The sequence below is a fragment of the Amphiura filiformis genome, chromosome 19, assembly GCF_039555335.1.
Source record: "Amphiura filiformis chromosome 19, Afil_fr2py, whole genome shotgun sequence".
Lineage (NCBI taxonomy): Eukaryota > Metazoa > Echinodermata > Ophiuroidea > Amphilepidida > Amphiuridae > Amphiura > Amphiura filiformis.
Window position 1 is genome coordinate 57,438,713 of NC_092646.1, and position 21,648 is coordinate 57,460,360.

Genomic DNA, 21,648 nt, shown 5'->3' on the forward strand with positions numbered 1-21,648 from the left:
TTCAGAGGGAGTATGTAATTTAAACGGAACAGCCTTTTGGGGGGACATTTCAGAGGGAGTATGTAAATTAAATGGAACAGCCAATGGGTATGTAATTTAACTGGAACAGCCTTAACGCTTCCCGCTGGTATTTCCAATAATGTAGCTGCTTTATTTACTGCCGGCCCTGTTTTAGCGTTTTGGGCCCTGGACCCATATTATGTGACATATGGGGCTCATATGTACATATAACTACATAATTCTCAGGTGCAATCTGTGTACAAACTCTGAACCCTGAAGCTGCTTTATTTGATAAGAAACGGCCGGCCCTTTGTTTTAACATTTGGGGCCCTGGGGCCCATAATATTTGACTTATGGGGCTCATGTACATATGTTGAAGTATAATTCTCAAGTACTATCAGAAAACTCAAGCTGGGCATTGTAGCTGCTTTATTTACTGAGTAACGGCCGGCCCTATGTTTTAGCTTTTGGGGCCCTGGGGCCCATATTATGAGACATATGGAGGTTATATATACATATGACAATATAATACTAAAGACCTATCTATGTACCAAATCTGAACCCTGTAGCTACTTTATTTGCTGAGAAACGGCCGGCCCTTTGTTTTAACATTTAGGCCCCTGGGGCCCCTAGCCTTATACATATGGGGCCAAAATGGGCAAAAGGCACATCTACAACTTAGTGCCCATACATATGCCACATATGAGCCCTAGTCATCTTATACTTATAGAGCTAGGCTTGTCAATCTGTTGCACCATATTTTAACATTTGGGCCCCTGGGGCCCATAATATATAACATATGGGGCTCTTGTATATTTGTAAATATAGAGTGCCCCAAGGGCTATCAGTGTACCAACTCAGGGCCCTGAGGCTGCTTCATTTGATGAGAAACGGCGTGCTTTGTATTTTCACATTTGGGCCCCTGGGGCCCGTGACCTTTGACCTCTGGGGCCAAGATGGGCAAAAGGCACTTCTACGGGGTAGGGCCCATAAGTGTACCACATATGGGCCCCAGGGCCTTTGTAGTTTTAGCGCTAGCCTTGACAGAATGATGTGTTTGATGGAGGAGAAGGAGAACTAGATGGCACAGTTGTGTTTGACCAAACACGAATATCTATGCCTGTGTTTCCCACCCTAACCCCCTTAACCCACCATGACACTCTTAATCCATCATGACACCCCATATTCTAAAAACGAAAAAAAAATTGAAATAAATAAATTAATTAAAGATCAAATAATACCCCTTTAATTGCATTTGCTGTGTAAACGCTTGAGGGCGCTCCTCCTTAAATAATGCAACAAACATGTTCCATACAAAAAAAAAAAAAAAAAAAAAAAACAATAAAAAAAATACCCCTTTAATCCCAAAACGGAGTGTCCCTTTAATGGCTGTTCCATCACCCTAACACCCACTGACACCCCATATTCTAAAAGGGCTATCAGTATAAAAAAAAAAAAAAATTAAAATTAATTAATTAATTAAAAATCAAATAATAGCCCTTTAATTGCATTTGCTGTGTAAACGCTTGAGGGCGCTCCTCTTTAAATAATGCAACAAACATGTTCCATACAAAAAAAATCAAAAAAAAAAAAATCAAAAAATCTGAATACCCCTTTAATCCCAAAACGGAGTGTCCCTTTAATGGCTGTTCCATCACCCTATACTGAAAACCTATCTGTGTACCAAATCTGAGCCCTGTAGCTACTTTATTTGCTGAGAAACGGCCGGCCCTTTGTTTTAACATTTGGGCCTCTGGGCCCCTAGCCTTAGCATCTGTGGCCAAAATGGGCACAATGCATATCTACAAGTTTGGGCCCATACGTGTGCCACACATGAGCCCTAGTGCCCTTGTAGTTAAACAGCTAACCTTGTAAATCGGTTGCCCCTTGTTATAACATTTGGGGCCCTGGGGCCCATATTATATGACATATGGGGCTCATGTATACCTATAAATATAGAGTACCCCTAGGCCTATCAGTGCACCAACTCAGGGCCCCGAGGCTGCTTTATTTGATGAGAAACTGCGTTCTTTGTATTTTTACATTTGGGCCCCTGGGGCCCCTGACCTTTGACCTATGGGGCCAAAATGGGTAAAAGGCACATCTATGGGGTAGGGCCATCAAGTGTGCCAAATATGAGCCCTGGGGTCCTTGTAGTTTTGGAGATAGCCCTGTTAATATGAAGGGTGAGAAGGAGGAGAAGGAGAACTAGATGGCACAGTTGTGTTTGACCAAACACGAATATCTATGCCTGTGTTTCCCACCCTAACCCCCTTAACCCACCATGACACTCTTAATCCATCATGACACCCCATATTCTAAAAGGGCTATCAGTATACCAACGAAAAAAATTGAAATAAATAAATTAATTAAAAATCAAATAATAGCCCTTTAATTGCATTTGCTGTGTAAACGCTTGAGGGCGCTCCTCCTTAAATAATGCAACAAACATGTTCCATACCAAAAAAAAAAAAAAAAAATCAAAAAATCTGAATACCCTTTAATCCCAAAACGGAGTGTCCTTTAATGGCTGTTCCATCACCCTAAACACCCACTGACACCCCATATTCTAAAAGGGCTATCAGTATACCAACAAAAAAAATTAAAATTAATTAATTAAAAATCAAATAATAGCCCTTTAATTGCATTTGCTGTGTAAACGCTTGAGGGCGCTCCTCCTTAAATAATGCAACAAACATGTTCCATACAAAAAAATCAAAAAAAAAAAATAACAAAATCTGAATACCCCTTTAATCCCAAAACGGAGTGTCCCTTTAATGGCTGTTCCATCACCCTAACACCCACTGACACCCCATATTCTAAAAGGGCTATCAGTATACGAACAAAAAAAATTAAAATTAATTAATTAAAAATCAAATAATAGCCCTTTAATTGCATTTGCTGTGTAAACGCTTGAGGCGCTCCTCCTTAAATAATGCAACAAACATGTTACATACAAAAAAAAATCAAAAAAAAAAAAAATCAAAAATCTGAATACCCCTTTAATCCCAAAACGGAGTGTCCTTTAATGGCTGTTCCATCACCCTATACTGAAAACCTATCTGTGTACCAAATCTGAGCCCTGTAGCTACTTTATTTGCTGAGAAACGGCCGGCCCTTTGTTTTAACATTTGGGCCTCTGGGCCCCTAGCCTTAAAAATCTGGGGCCATAATTGGTAAAATGCATATCTACAAGTTCGGGCCCATATGTGTGCCACATATGAGCCCTAGTGCCCTTGTAGTTTCACAGCTAACCTTGTCAAACTGTTGCCCTTTTTTTTTAACATTTGGGGCCCTGGGGCCCATAATATATGACATATGGGGCTCATGTATACATGTAAATATAGAGTACTCCTGGGGCTATCAGTGCACCAACTCAGGGCCCTGAGGCTGCTTTATTTGATGAGAAACGGCGTGGTTTGTATTTTTACATTTGGGCCCCTGGGGCCCGTGACCTTTGACCTGTGGGGCCAAAATGGGCAAAAGGCACATCTATGGGGTAGGGCCATTAAGTGTGCCAAATATGAGCCATGGGGCCCTTGTAGTTTTGGAGATAGCCCTGTTAATATGAAGCGTGAGAAGGAGGAGAAGAAGAAGAAGAAGAACTAGAAGGCTATATATTTGTACACAAATACGGCTATACCCGCATGTTATCGGTTTACACAAACTTACAGTCCTTATTTGCTGAGGACTTAGGTTGCTGTTGTCAGTCTCTCTAATTCACAGTGAAGCTATGCAATTTGATAGATTGAAATTCACAATATGCAATTGATTAGGGGAAAGCTATTCCAGAGGGAGTATGTAAATTAAATGGAACAGCTATTTTGGAATCATTTCAGAGGGAGTATGTAAATTAAATGGAACAGCCAAAGGTATGTTATTTGAATGGAACAGCCTTAACGCGTCACACGTGGTATTTCCAATTATCATCATCTATAATAATGCAATTTGATTAAGGGAAAGCTATTCCAGAAGTAGTATGTAAATTAAATGGAGCAGCCATTTCAGAGGGAGTATGTAAATTAAATGGAACAGCCTATTTTGTGGCCAGTTCAGAGGGAGTATGTAAATTAAATAGAACAGCCAATGGGTATGTAATTTAACTGGAACAGCCTTAACGTTTCTGTCATCTATATTATTATAATTACGCTATTGTCTCTGTGAATGGGGTGGGGTGGGTGTTATTAACAATATAATTCTCAGGTGTAATCTGTGTACAAACTCTGAGCCCTGAAGCTGCTTTATTTGATGATAAACGGACGACCCTTTTTAACATTTGGGGCCCTGGGCCCATAATATTTGACTTATGAGGCTCATGTACACATGTTGAAGTATAATTCTCAAGTGCTATCAGTAGACTTAAGCTGGGTACTGTAGCTGCTTTATTTACTGAGTAACGGCCGGCCCTATGTGTTAGCGTTTGGGGCCCTGGGGCCCATATTTTGTGACATATGGGTCTCGTATGTACATATAACTATATTTCTCAGGTGCAATCTATGTACAAACTCTGAGCTTTAGAGCTGCTTTATTTGATGAAAAACGGCCGGCCCTTTGCTTTAACATTTGGGGCCCTGGGGCCCATAATATTTGACTTATGGGGCTCATGTGCATATGTTGAAATATAATTCTCAAGTGCTATCAGCAGACTCAAGCTGACATTGTAGCTGCTTTATTTACTGAGTAACGGCCGGCCCTATGTTTTAGCGTTTGAGGCCCTGGGGCCCATATTATGTGACACGTGGGGTTCATGTATACATATAATAATATAATGCTGAAGACCTATTAGTGTACCAAATCTAAACCCTGTAGCTACTTTATTTGCTGAGAAACGACGGGCCCTTTGTTTTAACATTTGGGCCTCTGGGGCCCCTAGCCTAAACCATCTGGGGCCAAAATGGGCAAAAGGCACATTTACAACTTAGGGCCCATACATGTGCCACATATGAGCCCTAGTGCCCTTGTAGTTTTTTAGCTAGCCTTGTCAATCTGTTGCCCTTATTTTAACATTTGGGGCCCTGGGGCCCATAATAATATATGACATGTGGGGCTCATGTATACTTGTATATCTAGAGTTCACCTGGATCTATCAGTATACCAACTCAGGACCCTGAGGTTGCTTCATTTAATGAGAAACAGCATGCTTTGTATTTTTACATTTGGGCCTCTGGGGCCCGTGACCTTTGACCTCTGGGGCCAAGATGTGCAAAGGATAAATCTACGGGGTAGGGCCCATAAGTGTACCACATATGGGCCCTGTGTAGTTTTAGCGCTAGCTCTGTCAATCTGTTGCCCCTTATTTCAACATTTGGGGCCCTGGGGCCCATAATATATGACATATGGGGCTCATGTATACTTGTATATATAGAGTACCCCTGGGGCTATCAGTGATGGGCAAAGGATAAATCTACGGGGTAGGGCCCATAAGTGTACCACATATGGGCCCTGTGGACTTTGTAGTTTTAGCGCTAGCCTTGACAGAATGTTGTGTTTGATGGAGAAGGAAGAGGAGGAGAAGGAGAAGAAACCATAGAATGGCAATATACCCTGCATGCTATTGCATGCGGGTATAACTAGAAGGCTATATATTTGTACACAAATACGGCTATACCCGCATGTTATCGGTGTACCCAAACTTACAGTCCTTATTTGCTGCACTCTCGTGCAAATAAAGAACTTGTAAAAAGTCCCTCCCAGGGGAGTTGTCTCTCCATAGATTGCCGTTGTCAGTCTCTCTTATTCACAGTGAGGCTATACAATATGATTAGGGAAAACTATTCCAGAGGGAGTATGTAAATGAAATGGAACAGCCATTTCAGAGGGAGTATGTAAATTAAACGGAACAGCCTATTTTGGGACCATTTCAGAGGGAGTATGTAAATTAAATGGAACAGCCAATGGGTAAGTAATTTAACTGGAACAGCCTTAAGGCTTCACGCTGGTATTTCCAATTATTATATTAATAATTATAATACGGATATGTCTGTTTAGTCCTACGTGTGTGAGGAGGGTATTGGGGTGTTAGTAACAATATAATTCTCAGGTGCTACTGTGTACAAATTCTGAGCCCGGAAGCTGCTTTATTTGATGAGAAACGGCCGGCCCTTTGTTTTAACATTTGGGGCCCTGGGGCCCATAATATTTGACTTATGAGGTCCATGGACATATGTTGAAGTTTAATTCTCTAGTGCTATCAGTAGACTCAAGCTGGGCACTGTAGCTGCTTTATTTACTGAGTAACGGCCGGCCCTATGTTTTAGCGTTTGGGGCCCTGGGGCCCATATAATGTAATATATGGGGCTCACATGTACATTATAACAATGTGATTGTAAGATGCAATATGTGTACTAACTGTGAGCCCTACAGCTGCTTTATTTACAGAGTAACGGCCGGCCCTATGTTTTAGCGTTTGGGGCCCAGGGGCCCATATTATGTGACATATGGGGTTCATATATACATATGACAATATAATCCTGATGACCTATCTGTGTACCAAATCTGAGCCCTGTAGCTACTTTATTTGCTGAGAAACGGCCGGCCCTTTGTTTTAACCTTTGGGCCCCTGGGGCCTCTAGCCTTGTACATCTGGGGCCAAAATGGGCAAAAGGCACATCTACAATTTAGGGCTTATACATGTGCAACATATGAGCCCTAGTGCCCTTGTAGCTTTCGTGCTAGGCTTGTCAATCTGCCGCCCCTTTTTTTAACATTTGGGCCCCTGGGGCCCATAATATAACATATGGGGCTCATGTATACTTGTATTAATAGAGTACCCCTGGGGCTATCAGTGTGCCAACTCACGGCCCTGAGGTTGCTCCATCTGATGAGAAACGGCATGGTTTGTGTTTTTACATTTGGGCCCCTGGGGCCCGTGACCTTTGACCTCTGGGGCCGGGATGGGCAAAAGGCACTTCTACGGGGTAGGGCCCATAAGTGTACCACATATGGGTCCTGGGGCCCTTGCAGTTTTAGCGCTAGCCTTGACAGAATGATGTGTTTGATAGGAGAAGGAGAAGGAGAAGGAGATGGAGAAGAAACCACAGGATGGGAAGATACCCTGCATGCTATTGCATGCGGGTATAAGGAGAAGAAACCACAGGATAACAATATACCCGTCCATGCTTCGCATGCGGGTATAAGGAGAAGAAACCAAACTAGAAGGCTATATATTTGTACACAAATACGGCTATACCCGCATGTTATCGGTGTACCCAAACTTACAGTCCTTATTTGCTGAGGCCTTAAAATAAAGTCCAAGTCACAAGCTTTAATTGAATGTAGGTTGCACTGTCGTAGCACTTAAAATAAATATATTGTAAAAAGTTCCCAGTCCCAGGGGAGTCGTCTCTCTTATTCTCCATAGGGTGCTGTTGTCAGTCTCTCTTACTCACAGTGAGGCTATGCAATATGATTCAGGGGAAACTATTCCAGAGGGAGTATGTAAATTAAATGGAACAGACATTACAGAGGGAGTATGTAAATTAAACGGAACAGCCTTTTTTTGGGCCATTTCAGAGGGAGTATGTAAATTAAATGGAACAGCCAATGGGTGTGTAATTTAACTGGAACAGCCTTAACGAATCACGCTGGTATTTCCAATTATATGATATCATACGATCTGTCTGTTTAGTCCTCCGTGTGTGGGGTGGATGGGTGTGTGGGTGTTAGTAGCAATATAATTCTCAGGTGCTATCTCTGTACAAATTCTGAGCCCGGAAGCTGCCTTATTTGATGAGAAACGGCCCGCCCTTTGTTTTAACATTTGGGGCCCTGGGGCCCATAATATTTGACTTATGAGGCCCATGTACATTATTCTGTTGAAGTATAATTTCCTAGTGCTATCAGTAGACTCAAGCTGGCCACTGTAGCTACTTTATTTGCTGAGTAACGGCCGGCCCTATGTTTTAGCGTTTGGGGCCCTGGGGCCAATATTATGTGATATATGGGGCTCATATGTACATATAACAATGTAGTTCTCAGGTGCAAACTGTGTACCAACTCTGAGCCATAAAGCTGCTTTATATAATGAGAAACGGTCGGCCCTTTGTTTTAACATTTGGGGCCCTGGGCCCAATATATATGACTTATGGGGCTCATGTACATATGTTGAAGTATGATTCTCAAGTGCTACTAGTAGACTCAAGCTGGGCATTGTAGCTGCTTTATTTACTGAGTAACGACCGGCCCTATGTTTTAGCGTTTGGGGCCCTGGGGCCCATATTATGTGACATATGGGGATTATATATACATATGACAATATAATACTAAAGACCTATCTGTGTACCAAATCTGAACCCTGTAGCTACTTTATTTGTTGAGAAACGGCCGGCCCTTTGTTTTAAAATTGGGGCCCCTGGGGCCCCAGCCTTGTACATCTGGGGCCAAAATGGGCAAAAGGCACATCTACAACTTAGGGCCCATACATATTCCACATATGAGCCCTAGTGATCTTGTACTTTTAGAGCTAGGCTTGTCAATCTGTTGCACCATATTTTAACATTTGGGCCCCTGGGGCCCATAATATATAACATATGGGGCTCTTGTATATTTGTAAATATAGAGTACCCCTAGGGCTATCAGTGTACCAACTCAGGGCCCTGAGGCTGCTTCATTTGATGAGAAATGGCGTGCTTTGTATTTTCAACATTTAGGCCCCTGGGGCCCGTGACCTTTGACTCTGGGGCCAAGATGGGCAAAAGGCACTTCTACGGGGTAGGGCCCATAAGTGTACCACATATGGGTCCTGTGGCCCTTGTAGTTTTAGCGCTAGCCTTGACAGAATGATGTGTTTGATGGAAGGAGAAGGAGGAGGAGAAGGAAAGGAAACCACAGGATGGCAATATACCCGTCCATGCTTCGCATGCGGGTATAACTAGATGGCACTGTTGTGTTTGAGCAAACACGAATATATATGCCTGTGATTCCCACCCTAACCCCAATGACCTTGACCATTTTTGGCACTCGATGGTGATATCATCCACCAAGTTTGATGACAATCCAACAATTTTTGCTCTGATGACCTTGACATGACCTTGACCATAATTGGCACTCGATGGAGATCTCATCCACCAAGTTTGATGATAATCCAAGAAACTATACTCGGATGACCTTGATATGACCTTGACCATTTTTGGCATTCGATGGTGATCCCATGTACCAAGTTTGGTGGCAATCCAACAATATTTGCTCTGATGACCTTGACATGACCTTGACCATAATTGGCACTCGATGGTGATCTCATCCACAAAGTTTGATGGTAATCCAACAAACTATACTCCGATGACCTTGACATGACCTTGACCCTTTTCGGCATTCGATTGTGATCACATCCACCAAATATGATGACAATCCAACAATATATACTTAAGATGACCTTGACATGACCTTGACCCCTAAAAGGCACATCTTTGGGGTGGGGCCATTAAGTGTGCCAAGTATGAGCCCCAGGGCCCTTGTAGTTTTGGAGATAGCCCTGTCATTATGAAGTGTGAGAAGGAGAAGGAGAAGAAGAAGGAGAACTAGATGGCACTGTTGTGTTTGAGCAAACACGAATATATATGCCTGTGATTCCCACCCTAACCCCAATGACCTTGACCATTTTTGGCACTCGATGGTGATATCATCCACCAAGTTTGGTTACAATCCAACAATCTTTACTCTGATGACCTTGACATGACCTTGACCATTTTGGCATTACATTATGATCCCATGCACCAAGTTTGATGGCAATCCAACAATCTTTACTCTGATGACCTTGATATGACCTTGACCATTTTTGGCATTCGATGGTGATCCCATGTACCAAGTTTGGTGGCAATCCAATAATCTATACTCGGATGACCTTGATATGACCTTGACCATTTTCGGCACTCGATGGTGATCTCATGAACCAAGTTTGATGACAATCCAACAATATTTGCTCTGATGACCTTGACATGACCTTGACCATAATTGGCACTCGATGGTGATCTCATCCACCAAGTTTGATGGTAATCCAACAAACTATACTCCGATGACCTTGACATGACCTTGACCCTTTTCGGCACTCGATTGTGATCACATCCACCAAATATGATGACAATCCAACAATATATACTTAAGATGACCTTGGCATGACCTTGACCCCTAAAAGGCACATCTTTGGGGTGGGGCCATTAAGTGTGCCAAGTATGAGCCCCAGGGCCCTTGTAGTTTTGGAGATAGCCCTGTCATTATGAAGTGTGAGAATGAGAAGGAGAAGAACTAGATGGCACTGTTGTGTTTGAGCAAACACGAATATATATGCCTGTGATTCCCACCCTAACCACCAATGACCTTGATATGACCTTGACCATTATTGGCACTCGATGGTGATATCATCCACCAAGTTTAGTTACAATCCAACAATCCAACAATCTTTACTCTGATGACCTTGACATGACCTTATCCATTTTTGGCATTCGATGGTGATCCCATGCACCAAACTTGGTGACAATCCAACAATCTATACTCGGATGACCTTGATATGACCTTGACCAATATTGGCGCTCGATGGTGATCTCATTCACCAAGTTTGGTTACAATCTAGTAATCTTTACTCTGATGACCTTGACATGACCTTGACCATTTTGGCATTCGATGATGGTCCCATGCACCAAGTTTGGTGGTAATCCAATAATCTATACTCGTATGACCTTGATATGACCTTGACCATTTTCGGCACTCGATGGTGATCTCATCAACCAAGTTTGATGACAATCCAACAATATTTGCTCTGATGACCTTGACATGACCTTGACAATAATTGGCACTCGATGGTGATCTCATCCACCAAGTTTGATGATAATCCAACAAACTATATTCGGATGACCTTGACATGACCTTGACCCTTTTCGGCATTCGATTGTGATCACATCCACCAAATATGATGACAATCCAACAATATATACTGAGATGACCTTGACATGACCTTGACCCTAAAAGGCACATCTTTGGGGTGGGGGCATTAAGTGTACCAAGTATGAGCCCTGGGGCCCTTGTAGTTTTGGAGCTAGCCCTGTTAATGTGAAGCATGAGGAGGAAAAGGAGAAGAAGGAGAACTAGAAGGCTATATATTATTTGTACACAAATACGGCTATACCCGCATGTTATCGGTGTACCCAAACTTACAGTCCTTATTTGCTGAGGACTTAAAATAAAGAAATTGTAAAAATTCGCCCAATTGGGCAGAAAATGTGTAAAAAGTCCAAGTCCAAGTCACAAGCTTTAATTGAAAGTAGGTTGCACTGTCATAGCACTTAAAATAAAGAAATTGCAAAAGTCCCCTCTCAGGGGAGTCGTCTCTCTTACTCTCCATAGGTTGCTGTTGTCAGTATCTCTTACTCACAGTGAGGCTATGCAATATGATTAGGGGAAACTATTCCAGAGGGAGTATGTTAATTAAATGGAACAGCCATTTCAGAGGGAGTATGTAAATTAAACGGAACAGCCTTTTGGGGCCATTTCAGAGGGAGCATGTAAATTAAATGGAACAGCCAATGGGTATGTAATTTAAATGGAACAGCCTTAACGCTTCACGCTGGTATTTCCTATTATGATATAATACGATCTGTCTGTTTAGTTTTACGTGTGTGGGGTGGATGGGTGTGTGGGTGTTAGTAACAATATACTTCTTAAGGGAAAGCTATTCCAGAGGGAGTATGTAAATTAAATGGAACAACCATTTCAGAGGGAGTATGTAAATTAAATGGAACAGCCTATTTTGTGGCCATTTCAGAGGGAGTATGTAAATTAAATGGAACAGCCAATGGGTATGTAATTTAACTGGAACAGCCTTAACGTTGATGCCATCTATATTATAATTACACTATTCTCTGTGGATCTGTTTAGTCCTACGTGTATGGGGTGGGTGTTAGTAACAATATAATTCTCAGGTGCAATCTGTGTACAAACTCTGAGCCCTGAAGCTGCTTTATTTGATGAGAAACAACCGGCCCTTTGTTTTAACATTTGGGGCCCTGGTGGGGCCCATAGTATTTGATTTATGAGGCTCATGAACATATATTGAAGTATATTCTCAGGTGCTCTCAGTAGACTCAAGCTGGGCACTGTAGCTGGTTTATTTACTGAGTAATGGCCGGCCCTATATTTTAGCGTTTGGGGCCCTGGGGCCCATATTATGTGACACATGGGGCTCATATGTACATATAACAATATAATTCTCAGGTGCAATCTGTGTACAAACTCTGAGCCCTGAAGCTGCTTTATTTGATGAGACACGGCCGGCCCTTTGTTTTAACATTTGGGGCCCTGGGGCCCATAATATTTGACTTATGGGGCTCATGTACATATGTTGAAGTATAATTTTCAAGTGCTATCAGTAAACTCAAGCTGGGCATCGTAGCTGCTTTATTCACTGAGTAACGGCCGGCCCTATATGTTTTAGCATTTGGGGCCCTGGGGCCCATATTATATGACATATGGAGGTTATATATACATATGACAATATAATAATAAAGACCTATCTGTGTACCAAATCTGAACCCTGTAGCTACTTTATTTGCCGAGAAACGGCCGGCCCTTTGTTTTAACATTTGGGCCCCTGGGGCCCCTGGCCTTGTAAAGCTGGGACTAAAATGGGCAAAAGGCACATCTACAACTTAGGGCCCATACATATGCCATATATGAGCCCCAGTGATCTTGTACTTTTAGAGCTAGGCTTGTCAATCTGTTGCACCATATTTTAACATTTGGGCCCATGGGGCCCATAATATATAACATATGGGGCTCTTGGATATTTGTAAATATAGAGTACCTCTAGGGCTATCACTGGACCAACTCAGGGCCCTGAGGCTGCTTCATTTGATGAGAAAACGGCGTGCTTTGTATTTTTACATTTGGGCCCCTGGGGCCTGTGACCTTTGACCTCTGGGGCCAAGATGGGCAAAAGGCACTTCCACGGGGTAGGGCCCATAAGTGTACCACATATGGGCCCTGGGGCTCTTGTAGTTTTAGCGCTAGCCTTGACAGAATGATGTGTTTGATGGGAGAAGGAGGAGGAGGAGGAGGAGGAGGAGAAGAAACCACAGAATGGCAATATACCCGTCCATGCTTCGCATGCGGGTATAAGAAACCACAGGATAACAATATACCCGTCCATGCTTCGCATGCGGGTATAACTAGAAGGCTATATATTTGTACACAAATACGGCTATACCCGCATGTTATCGGTTTACACAAACTTACAGTGCTTATTTGCTGAGGACTTAGGTTGCTGTTGTCAGTCTCTCTAATTCACAGTGTGGGAGGGGAGAGCGTGGCCTTGCGGTTAAGGCATAGCTTATGCAATTTAATAGATTGAAATTCACAATATGCAATTTGATTAGGAGAAAGCTATTCCAGAGGGAGTATGTAAATTAAATGGAACAGCCATTTCAGAGGGAGTATGTAAATTAAACGGAACAGCCTTTTGGGGGACATTTCAGAGGGAGTGTAAATTAAATGGAACAGCCAATGGGTATGTAATTTAACTGGAACAGCCTTAACGCTTCACGCTGGTATTTCCAATTATGATATAATACGATCTGTCTGTTAAGTCCTACGTGTGTGGGGTGGATGGGTGTGTGGGTGTTAGTAACAATATAATTCTCAGGTGCTATCTGTGTACAAATTCTGAGTCCGGAAGCTGCTTTCTTTGATGAGAAACGGCCCGCCCTTTGTTTTAACATTTGGGGCCCTGGGGCCCATAATATTTGACTTATGAGGTCCATGTACATAATTACGTTGAAGTATAATTCTCAAGTGCTATCAGTAGACTTAAGCTGGGCAGTGTAGCTGCTTTATTTACTGAGTAACGGCCGGCCCTATGTTTTAGCGTTTGGGGCCCTGGGCCCATATTATGTGACATATGGGGCTCATATGTACATATAACTATATAATTGCAGGTGCAATCTGTGTACAAACTCTGAGCCCTGAAGCTGCTTTATTTGATGAGAAACGGCCGGCCCTTTGTTTTAACATTTGGGGCCCTGGGGCCCATAACATTTGACTTATAGGGCTCATGTACATATGTTGAAGTATAATTCTTAAGTACTATCAGAAAACTCAAGCTGGGCACTGTAGCTGCTTTATTTACTGAGTAACGGCTATGGCCCTATGTTTTAGGTTTTGGGGCCCTGGGGCCCATATTATGTGACATATGGGGGTTATAAATACATATGACAATATAATACTAAAGACCTATCTGTGTACCAAATCTGAACCCTGTAGCTACTTTATTTGCTGAGAAACGGCCGGCCCTTTGTTTTAACATTTAGGCCCCTGGGGCCCCTAGCCTTGTACATATGGGGCCAAAATGGGCAAAAGGCACATCTACAACTTAGGGCCCATACATATGCCACATATGATCCCTAGTCATCTTATACTTATAGAGCTAGACTTGTCAATCTGTTGCACCATATTTTAACATTTGGGTCCCTGGGGCCAATAATATATAACATATGGGGCTCTTGTATATTTGTAAATATAGAGTACCCCTAGGGCTATCAGTGTACCAACTCAGGGCCCTGAGGCTGCTTCATTTGATGAGAAACGGCGTGCTTTGAATTTTCACATTTGGGCCCCTGGGGCCCGTGACCTTTGACCTCTGGGGCCAAGATGGGCAAAAGGCACTTCTACGGGGTAGGGCCCATAAGTGTACCACATATGGGACCTGGGGCCCTTGTAGTTTTAGCGCTAGCCTTGACAGAATGGTGTGTTTGATGGGAGGAAAAGGAGGAGGAGGAGGAGGAGAAGAAACCACAGGATGGGAAGATACCCTGCATGCTATTGCATGCGGGTATATCCAAAGGATAACAATATACCCGTTCATGCTTCGCATGCGGGTATAATGGTCACAATAACGCGATCACGTCAGTTAAAGACCCATTCAGTGATCCCAGCGCAAGTGTAAAAAATTAAAATTGTTTATAAATTGCTTAAAAGTGAAGGATAAGTCATTCAAATTGTCATTTGGTATTTTTGAAATGACAAAAAATGAAGAAAACAGCAGTACTGACCAAGTTGAAGCCCATTCAAATACATGTAGCTAATTTAGATACTGTCAGTAGGCCTATCTAAATTACAGATTCGTGTAATATGTCTTATTTTGTCATAAATACACAGCTTTCGGCTGAACCAATCACAGGCTATGTTAGCACATGACAATGACAAATGTATACCAAAATCTGAATTTTGATGATTTTTACGTTACGACCGTCCGAATGAGCAAATCACTGAATGTGCCTTTAATGTTTCTGGTATTTCATTTTACAGTATTCAAGACGGCTGTGGTCCTGATCTGCAAAGAGGCAGCTCGTCGTACAAAGCGGCGATCTTTTGTTGAGTTGGTGTCTGCTTCCCCTGCTAAAAATGGCGACGGAACATGCTTCAAGAAACTGATTCCTATTGCAAATCTAGAAGTCAAAAACTCTGAAGACGAAGGTTAGTTATTAAATCTAGTTGTGTTTGCACTCAAATATTGAGACAAATAAAGCTGACACACAAGATGAATGGTAGCCTATATAGGCCTCCAAGGTCAGAATTTCGTTTCACAGTGCGAGAATCAATCTTGATTCTTGCAGAATAAATTTGCGGGAACGCCGAAATTCTTGACCCTGGGCCTATAGGTTCTATGAAGGAGGTCCCAAAGCTTGTCATGGGGTGTAATTTCTGTCCCATGTGCATGATTTTTCTCAGAAGGGGAAAACGTTTTGATATATTATTGGCCTTAACTCAAGAACCGCAACACTCTATGGAAATATAAATGCGATTATTGGCTTCCTTGACGTATTTCCTATAAGATGAATGTATTGATATTAAGAATTGCACTACTATTTTGTTCAATTAAATGGCTAAACTAAAGGCTATCATACCCGTGGGGAAACATTGCGCATTTAGATTTTTTCTAGTCACATTATTTTGCACAATTGAATTTTATTTTGGGTTAACATTAACTTCGTACGTGTGTCCCAGCAAACATAAAAAATGTTTTACAACGTTGCAACCGTGAAACATGTTTTTCACGTGTGACTTCGTGTATTTATCTATAAATATCAATCTTCTTTTCTCCGACGTGTCTCTGTTGCTCAGTTGGATAAAACGTCGCGTCGCGCTAGTAATACGAGGGTTGTCGGTTCGTATTCAGCCAAATGCACTGTGGTTTTTTTAAATTTCAATGTTAATGTGCGCTGGCTGGGTTTTACTCTCTAAATGTAAAAGAGTGAAAAACTCACTCCCCAAAAGAGTGATTCACTTATCAAACCACTCAAAAATGAGTGAAATGTGTTTTTTAAACTTCACAATCACTCAAAAAGAGTGAAAACCACTCTAAAAGAGTGAATTTCAACTCGTTCAAGGAGTTAAATGAAGAACAACACGTTTAGAGTTGTCCTTCATTTAACTCCTTGATAGAGTTAAAATTCACTCTTAAAAGTGGTTTTCACTCTTTTTGAGTGGTTCTAAAGTTTAAAAAACACATTTCAACTCCCTTTTTGAGTGGTTTGATAAGTGAATCACTCTTTTTGGGAGTGCGTTTTGCACTCTCTTATATTTAGAGAGTATGAAGATCATGACAGCGTTTTTAAAACGTTTGATATGAAATAGTATTACAACATCAATTTAAAAACGTTGTCAAAGTTATTTTCAATATTTTTGGCAAACATTTTTGTCAACACTTATACTAGAGTGCTAGAGTGTTTTTGCATCAAGTTTTCACAAATGTTTACAAATGTTATAAGCCTAAAAACGTTTTATATCATTTATTATCCGACATTTAAAGGCTCATTCAGTGATTTGCTCATCCGGAAAATCGTAAAATTCATCAAAATTCAGATTTTGGTATCTTTGTCATTGTCATAGATGTGCTAACATAGCCTAAGTCATGTAGTTAAGACAAAATAAGACATTTTAACATGAATCTGTAATTTAAATACTGACAGTATATCTAAATTAGCTACGTGCATTTGAATGGGGCAACAACTTCGTCAATACTGCTGTTTTCGTTTTTTTGCCAAATTTTTCATTCCAAAAATATCAAATGACAATTTGAATGACTTGTCCTTCACTTTTAAGCAATTTATAAACAATTTTAATTTTTTTACACTTGCGATGAAATCACTGAATGTGACTTTAAACGTTTTATGTAAAACGTTTTGTGTTTGCTTGGGTATAGGCTATTCCTAAATTTATTTATTTTTTTATGGTTGATGGAAGATACGGATACGGGGAGCACGGAGGCCTAGCGGAACGGGCACTGACTCATAATCGGAAGGTTGTGGGTTCGAGCCCCGGTGACGCCATCGTGTTGTGCCCTTGAGTAAGGCACTTTATCTCGATTACTCCTCTCCACCCAGGTGTTTAAATGAGTACCGGCATTCTTAAATGCTGGGAAGGTAACAGACTCGCTGTAGAGGAGTGTAGCGATCCCCTATAGCAACATTACATGGAGGAGTCTGGCCCAATCGCCAATGAAAGAGAGATGGGCACTCCGATCACTGTTTATACAGGATCGTCTCCTTTACCTATATACGGATATAAGGTATACTTTTTTCTCTCTTTTCAGATTCTGAAGACTACTTTCATTGGGAGCTAATACACACGGAATCAGCAGATCTACAAGATAACAAGAGAATATTTAGGTTCTATTGCAAGTAAGATTAAAACGAATAATTGTCTTAAAATGTTGATTTGATATGCCTATATCATAAACATAAAAAGAACACGTTACACATGAAAACGAATAATTGTCTTTAAAATGTTGATTTCATGAACATAAAAAGAGCAATTTACACATGAATTTGATTTCAAATCTACATGGTGGTTCTATCTTCATTTCTTAAGAACTTAGCGAAATCACGTCAGGTCCTGCCAACTTAGGGGATGTGCAATAATTATGGTAAAATTTCCAAATGGTGTGACAAAAATCGCTTGCTCCCCCGGCCTGCCAATATATCTCTGCATGTTCCAATCTGTGTTACGAGTACAGCAAGCAGTAAAATTAGCATATTTAAGCGTTTCCGTACAGTTTTCTTAAGCCTTTTTAGAGCGTTTGATTTAAAAGGCCCCCTCTCAGATTGCCAAAATTTTCTTGCCCCTATGGCTCGCCAAAAGATCTTGCCCCCCCCACATTTCGCCCTCCCAACAGGACTCGTAATTATTGCACAGCCTCTTACTTGCCTGCACCGTTGCACGATTGTCTGGTTGTAAACCCGACTACATTTATATCTCATTTCTTCTTAGGATTTAGACCGGGGATTTAGATTAAACTGAACTTGTATCAGCACAAAATAGGAATTTTTTTCGTGGCTAACTGAAATTCTGACTGTTTGAGTAGCGCTACGGCCGGGAGGGGACACGTGCATCCCCACCCACCCCATTTGAGCCCCCTCAAAACCAAAATCGGTCGAAGTTTGCCCCCCCCACCCCCACTTTGCATCCCCAAGAACACCCCTTCTGGTGTCGCCACTCAAGGTGGTCCAACATGGTGCAGTGAACAAACAAACATGAATTAACAAACGTAACAAAGCTCTGGTAAAAGTATCTTTATTTTTCATTTTTTAAACAGTACCGCTGAACTCAAGAATGACTTCGTGAAAACCATCAAGCAAACCATCCATAACGAGCACCGTAAGCGTATCTTAAAGGACGCAGGTAAAGCCGCGCACGTTGTACGCAAAATATCAGAGTACAAATACGGAGGGAAACGGCTGGAGGATCTCAAATCTAAACCCGTCCGTACTCTGAGAAGATGGCAGTCATCGGCTGAAGACAGTAAACATAAACTGAAGAAGAGTGAAGGTGTTAAACCCAACAGCGTCTACAAGAACTAAAACAATCTAGGGTTGTACCCAGTGGCGGCATTACAGGGGGGGGGGCAGGGGTGTGGCATGTGCCCCCTCCCTAATATTTTTCTTGCCCCTACCCCCGGCCCGCTTTTGAGCCAAAACCCTCAAAACTTTTGCGCAAAATTTGTCGACCCGCCCCCCCCCCCCGAAATTCACTTCCCCTATCCCCCCCCCCAAAAAAAAAATCCTGGTGCCGCCACTTGTTGTATCCCGTGGAATCTGGGTGTAACATCCTTGGTATCCAAGATATTCATGGGTTGGACTAGTGTAAAGACTTCATTGAGGAATTATACGCTTACGGAATGAAGCTTCGAACCCCCCCGAAATTCACTTCCCCTATCCCCCAAAAAAAAAATTCCTGGTGCCGCCACTTGTTGTATCCCGTGGAATCTGGGTGTAACATCCTTGGTATCCAAGATATTCATGGGTTGGACTAGTGTAAAGACTTCATTGAGGAATTATACGCTTACGGAATGAAGCTTCGAACCCCCCCGAAATTCACTTCCCCTATCCCCCCAAAAAAAAATTCCTGGTGCCGCCACTTGTTGTATCCCGTGGAATCTGGGTGTAACATCCTTGGTATCCAAGATATTCATGGGTTGGACTAGTGTAAAGACTTCATTGAGGAATTATACGCTTACGGAATGAAGCTTCGAAGCTGGATAGCCGTTCATTCAATATAAGATTTCTGTGCTGGACTAATTCCATGTTCTTTTACATGAAGGATAACCCAGAATTGGGTTCTTCCAACCCTCATGCGCATGCAGGGCTAAAACTAGAATGAATTTCACTTATAAGGCTTCACAGCGGTTTACCCAGGGGTGAATTTGGAAATAAAGCTCCTCCCTCCTGTAAAACCACTCATTTAATTTTATATTTATGACCCGAGATGATATTCTTGCTATGTCTAAGGAGGGCAATTGTGTTTTACTGAACTTTCACTTCACTCACACACTCAACACTCACTCCCGGTAAGGCTGTTGTCGACAAGGCTATTGTCGACAAAGCAATTTTCCCGATTGACGACAAGTATGGACTAATTGTCGACAAGGGCTAGTCATTAACCATGTTAACAATTATAGAGATAAGCTAAAGAACAGCATTATTTAACACGAAATAAAATTTTAAAAAGTAATAATTGAGCATAACTTCATTTTGCAGTAAGTTACCGATTTGATTACGTGTAGTTGACGGTAATTATTTTGATGTAAATGAACGACGCACAACATGGTCTCTAAACTTGGACTTTGTATTGCTATGTCGACAACTTGCCGACGTTGGATCTTGAAATTTGACGATTGTCGACAATGAAGGGTCTACTCGACACCAGTCTTTTACACATAATACTAGCAATTATTCTAGACAATGAACAATGAAGAGATTTAATCCATAATATATTCATTAATTTTAACCACGGTTTAGGGTCAAATAATTGGCCATGTTTGTGGGGTTGAATTCTATCTTTTTAGTCGGATGTGGCTCTTCATGTTTGCATGTTTTAAAAGCGCTCGATAGTAAGTAAATATGCTAACTATCGAGTTTTTTGGCTCTTACATAACCATGATAACTTCACGTCTTTTATCAATTCCTTCGTTGTATACTTTGACCCCATTTTCCGACTCTCTCACCCAATGACCTCCATTTTTTGTTTCGCTATCACCCAATGACCCCGCTTTAAATAGTTCTACCGGATTTTAGATACGCGTTCACTGAATTACCCCTCTGAAATGACCAGAATTGTCACTGATTGCATAATTTTTTCCCAGATATTGTTTTTCACTCAATTTTAACTCCTTTTTTGACAATATTTATATGCAACACTATTATTGGCCCAAATGCCTCGATCTTACTGAATGACCCGCATTATTTTTCGGTGCTTCTCACCCATGCAATGGCTTCCTTTTTGGCGTCAAATCTCACCGAAAGACCCCTGGTTGCGAATCGCTGTTCGCACATCCATCAGGATCAAACGTACGTTTTCGGGTTTTGTGGACTTCTACGTCAATACCTATAGTATACAAACCGGGTGGTAAAAAGACTCGGTTAAACTCGGAACTGTGTGTTGACACAAGCGTGTCATTTCTCCAGTAATGATGAAACCCGTGATGAAATCTATTTCAAAAAGTTAACGCACATTTCAGTTGGTCAAAACAAGCTAACACAAATGCCTTCACTAATGTTAGATAGAACGGATAGAAAGTTTAAAAAGAAACGTTTTCTTTTTAAATAGATAAGTGGGTCTAATTAACTAGAAATGAAGAAAACCATCTCCAAACGACAAAACATGTTCCAAATTCTTTCATTGAATTCAATGTACCGATCATCTGCACTGCAATTAGGACGTACAATATACACTAGGATCCACAACATGCTCATCTATCAGGGACGCAGTTCTTGAACCCTAATACATTTGTACATTCATTGAATGACCTTTGAAAATTTGGGTACAAAAACTCACACTCTGCAACTTGAGGTCAAATTTTGCACTGTGATTGTTTAATTGAGGTTAGAGAACTGTGTCATTAGGCATGTTAGGGTGATAATAAAATTATTGCAAGTATTTTAGGGGGAGGGGACAGTATGATGAAGAGTAGGCCTATGTGTGTCCATAATAATCACAGAATATACAAGTTTTTACCAAAATGAAAGAAACAAAATCGCCGGAAAGGAAGTCTTGGATTTTTATCGGGTTCCCATGCTCATTCGGAACTATAATTAAGTATGGATAGCCAAACAACACGCCTAAGATTATACGCCTAATTCTTTGACGTCCAAAGGTGTTTTATCTTGG

General features: G+C 41.5%; 1 protein-coding gene across 1 annotated transcript in view; it reads left to right on the forward strand.

Moving 5' to 3' along the window:
• Positions 1 to 18,923, forward strand: part of LOC140141553 (rho guanine nucleotide exchange factor TIAM1-like) — a 31,970-nt gene extending 13,047 nt beyond the window's left edge. Inside the window, exons 10-12 of the mRNA XM_072163461.1 lie at positions 15,289 to 15,456; positions 17,576 to 17,663; positions 18,578 to 18,923. Coding sequence (XP_072019562.1) covers positions 15,289 to 15,456; positions 17,576 to 17,663; positions 18,578 to 18,842 — 521 coding nt within the window. The 3' untranslated portion in view covers positions 18,843 to 18,923. The remainder of the gene's footprint in view (positions 1 to 15,288; positions 15,457 to 17,575; positions 17,664 to 18,577) is intronic.
• The last annotated feature ends 2,725 nt before the right edge of the window (positions 18,924 to 21,648 follow it).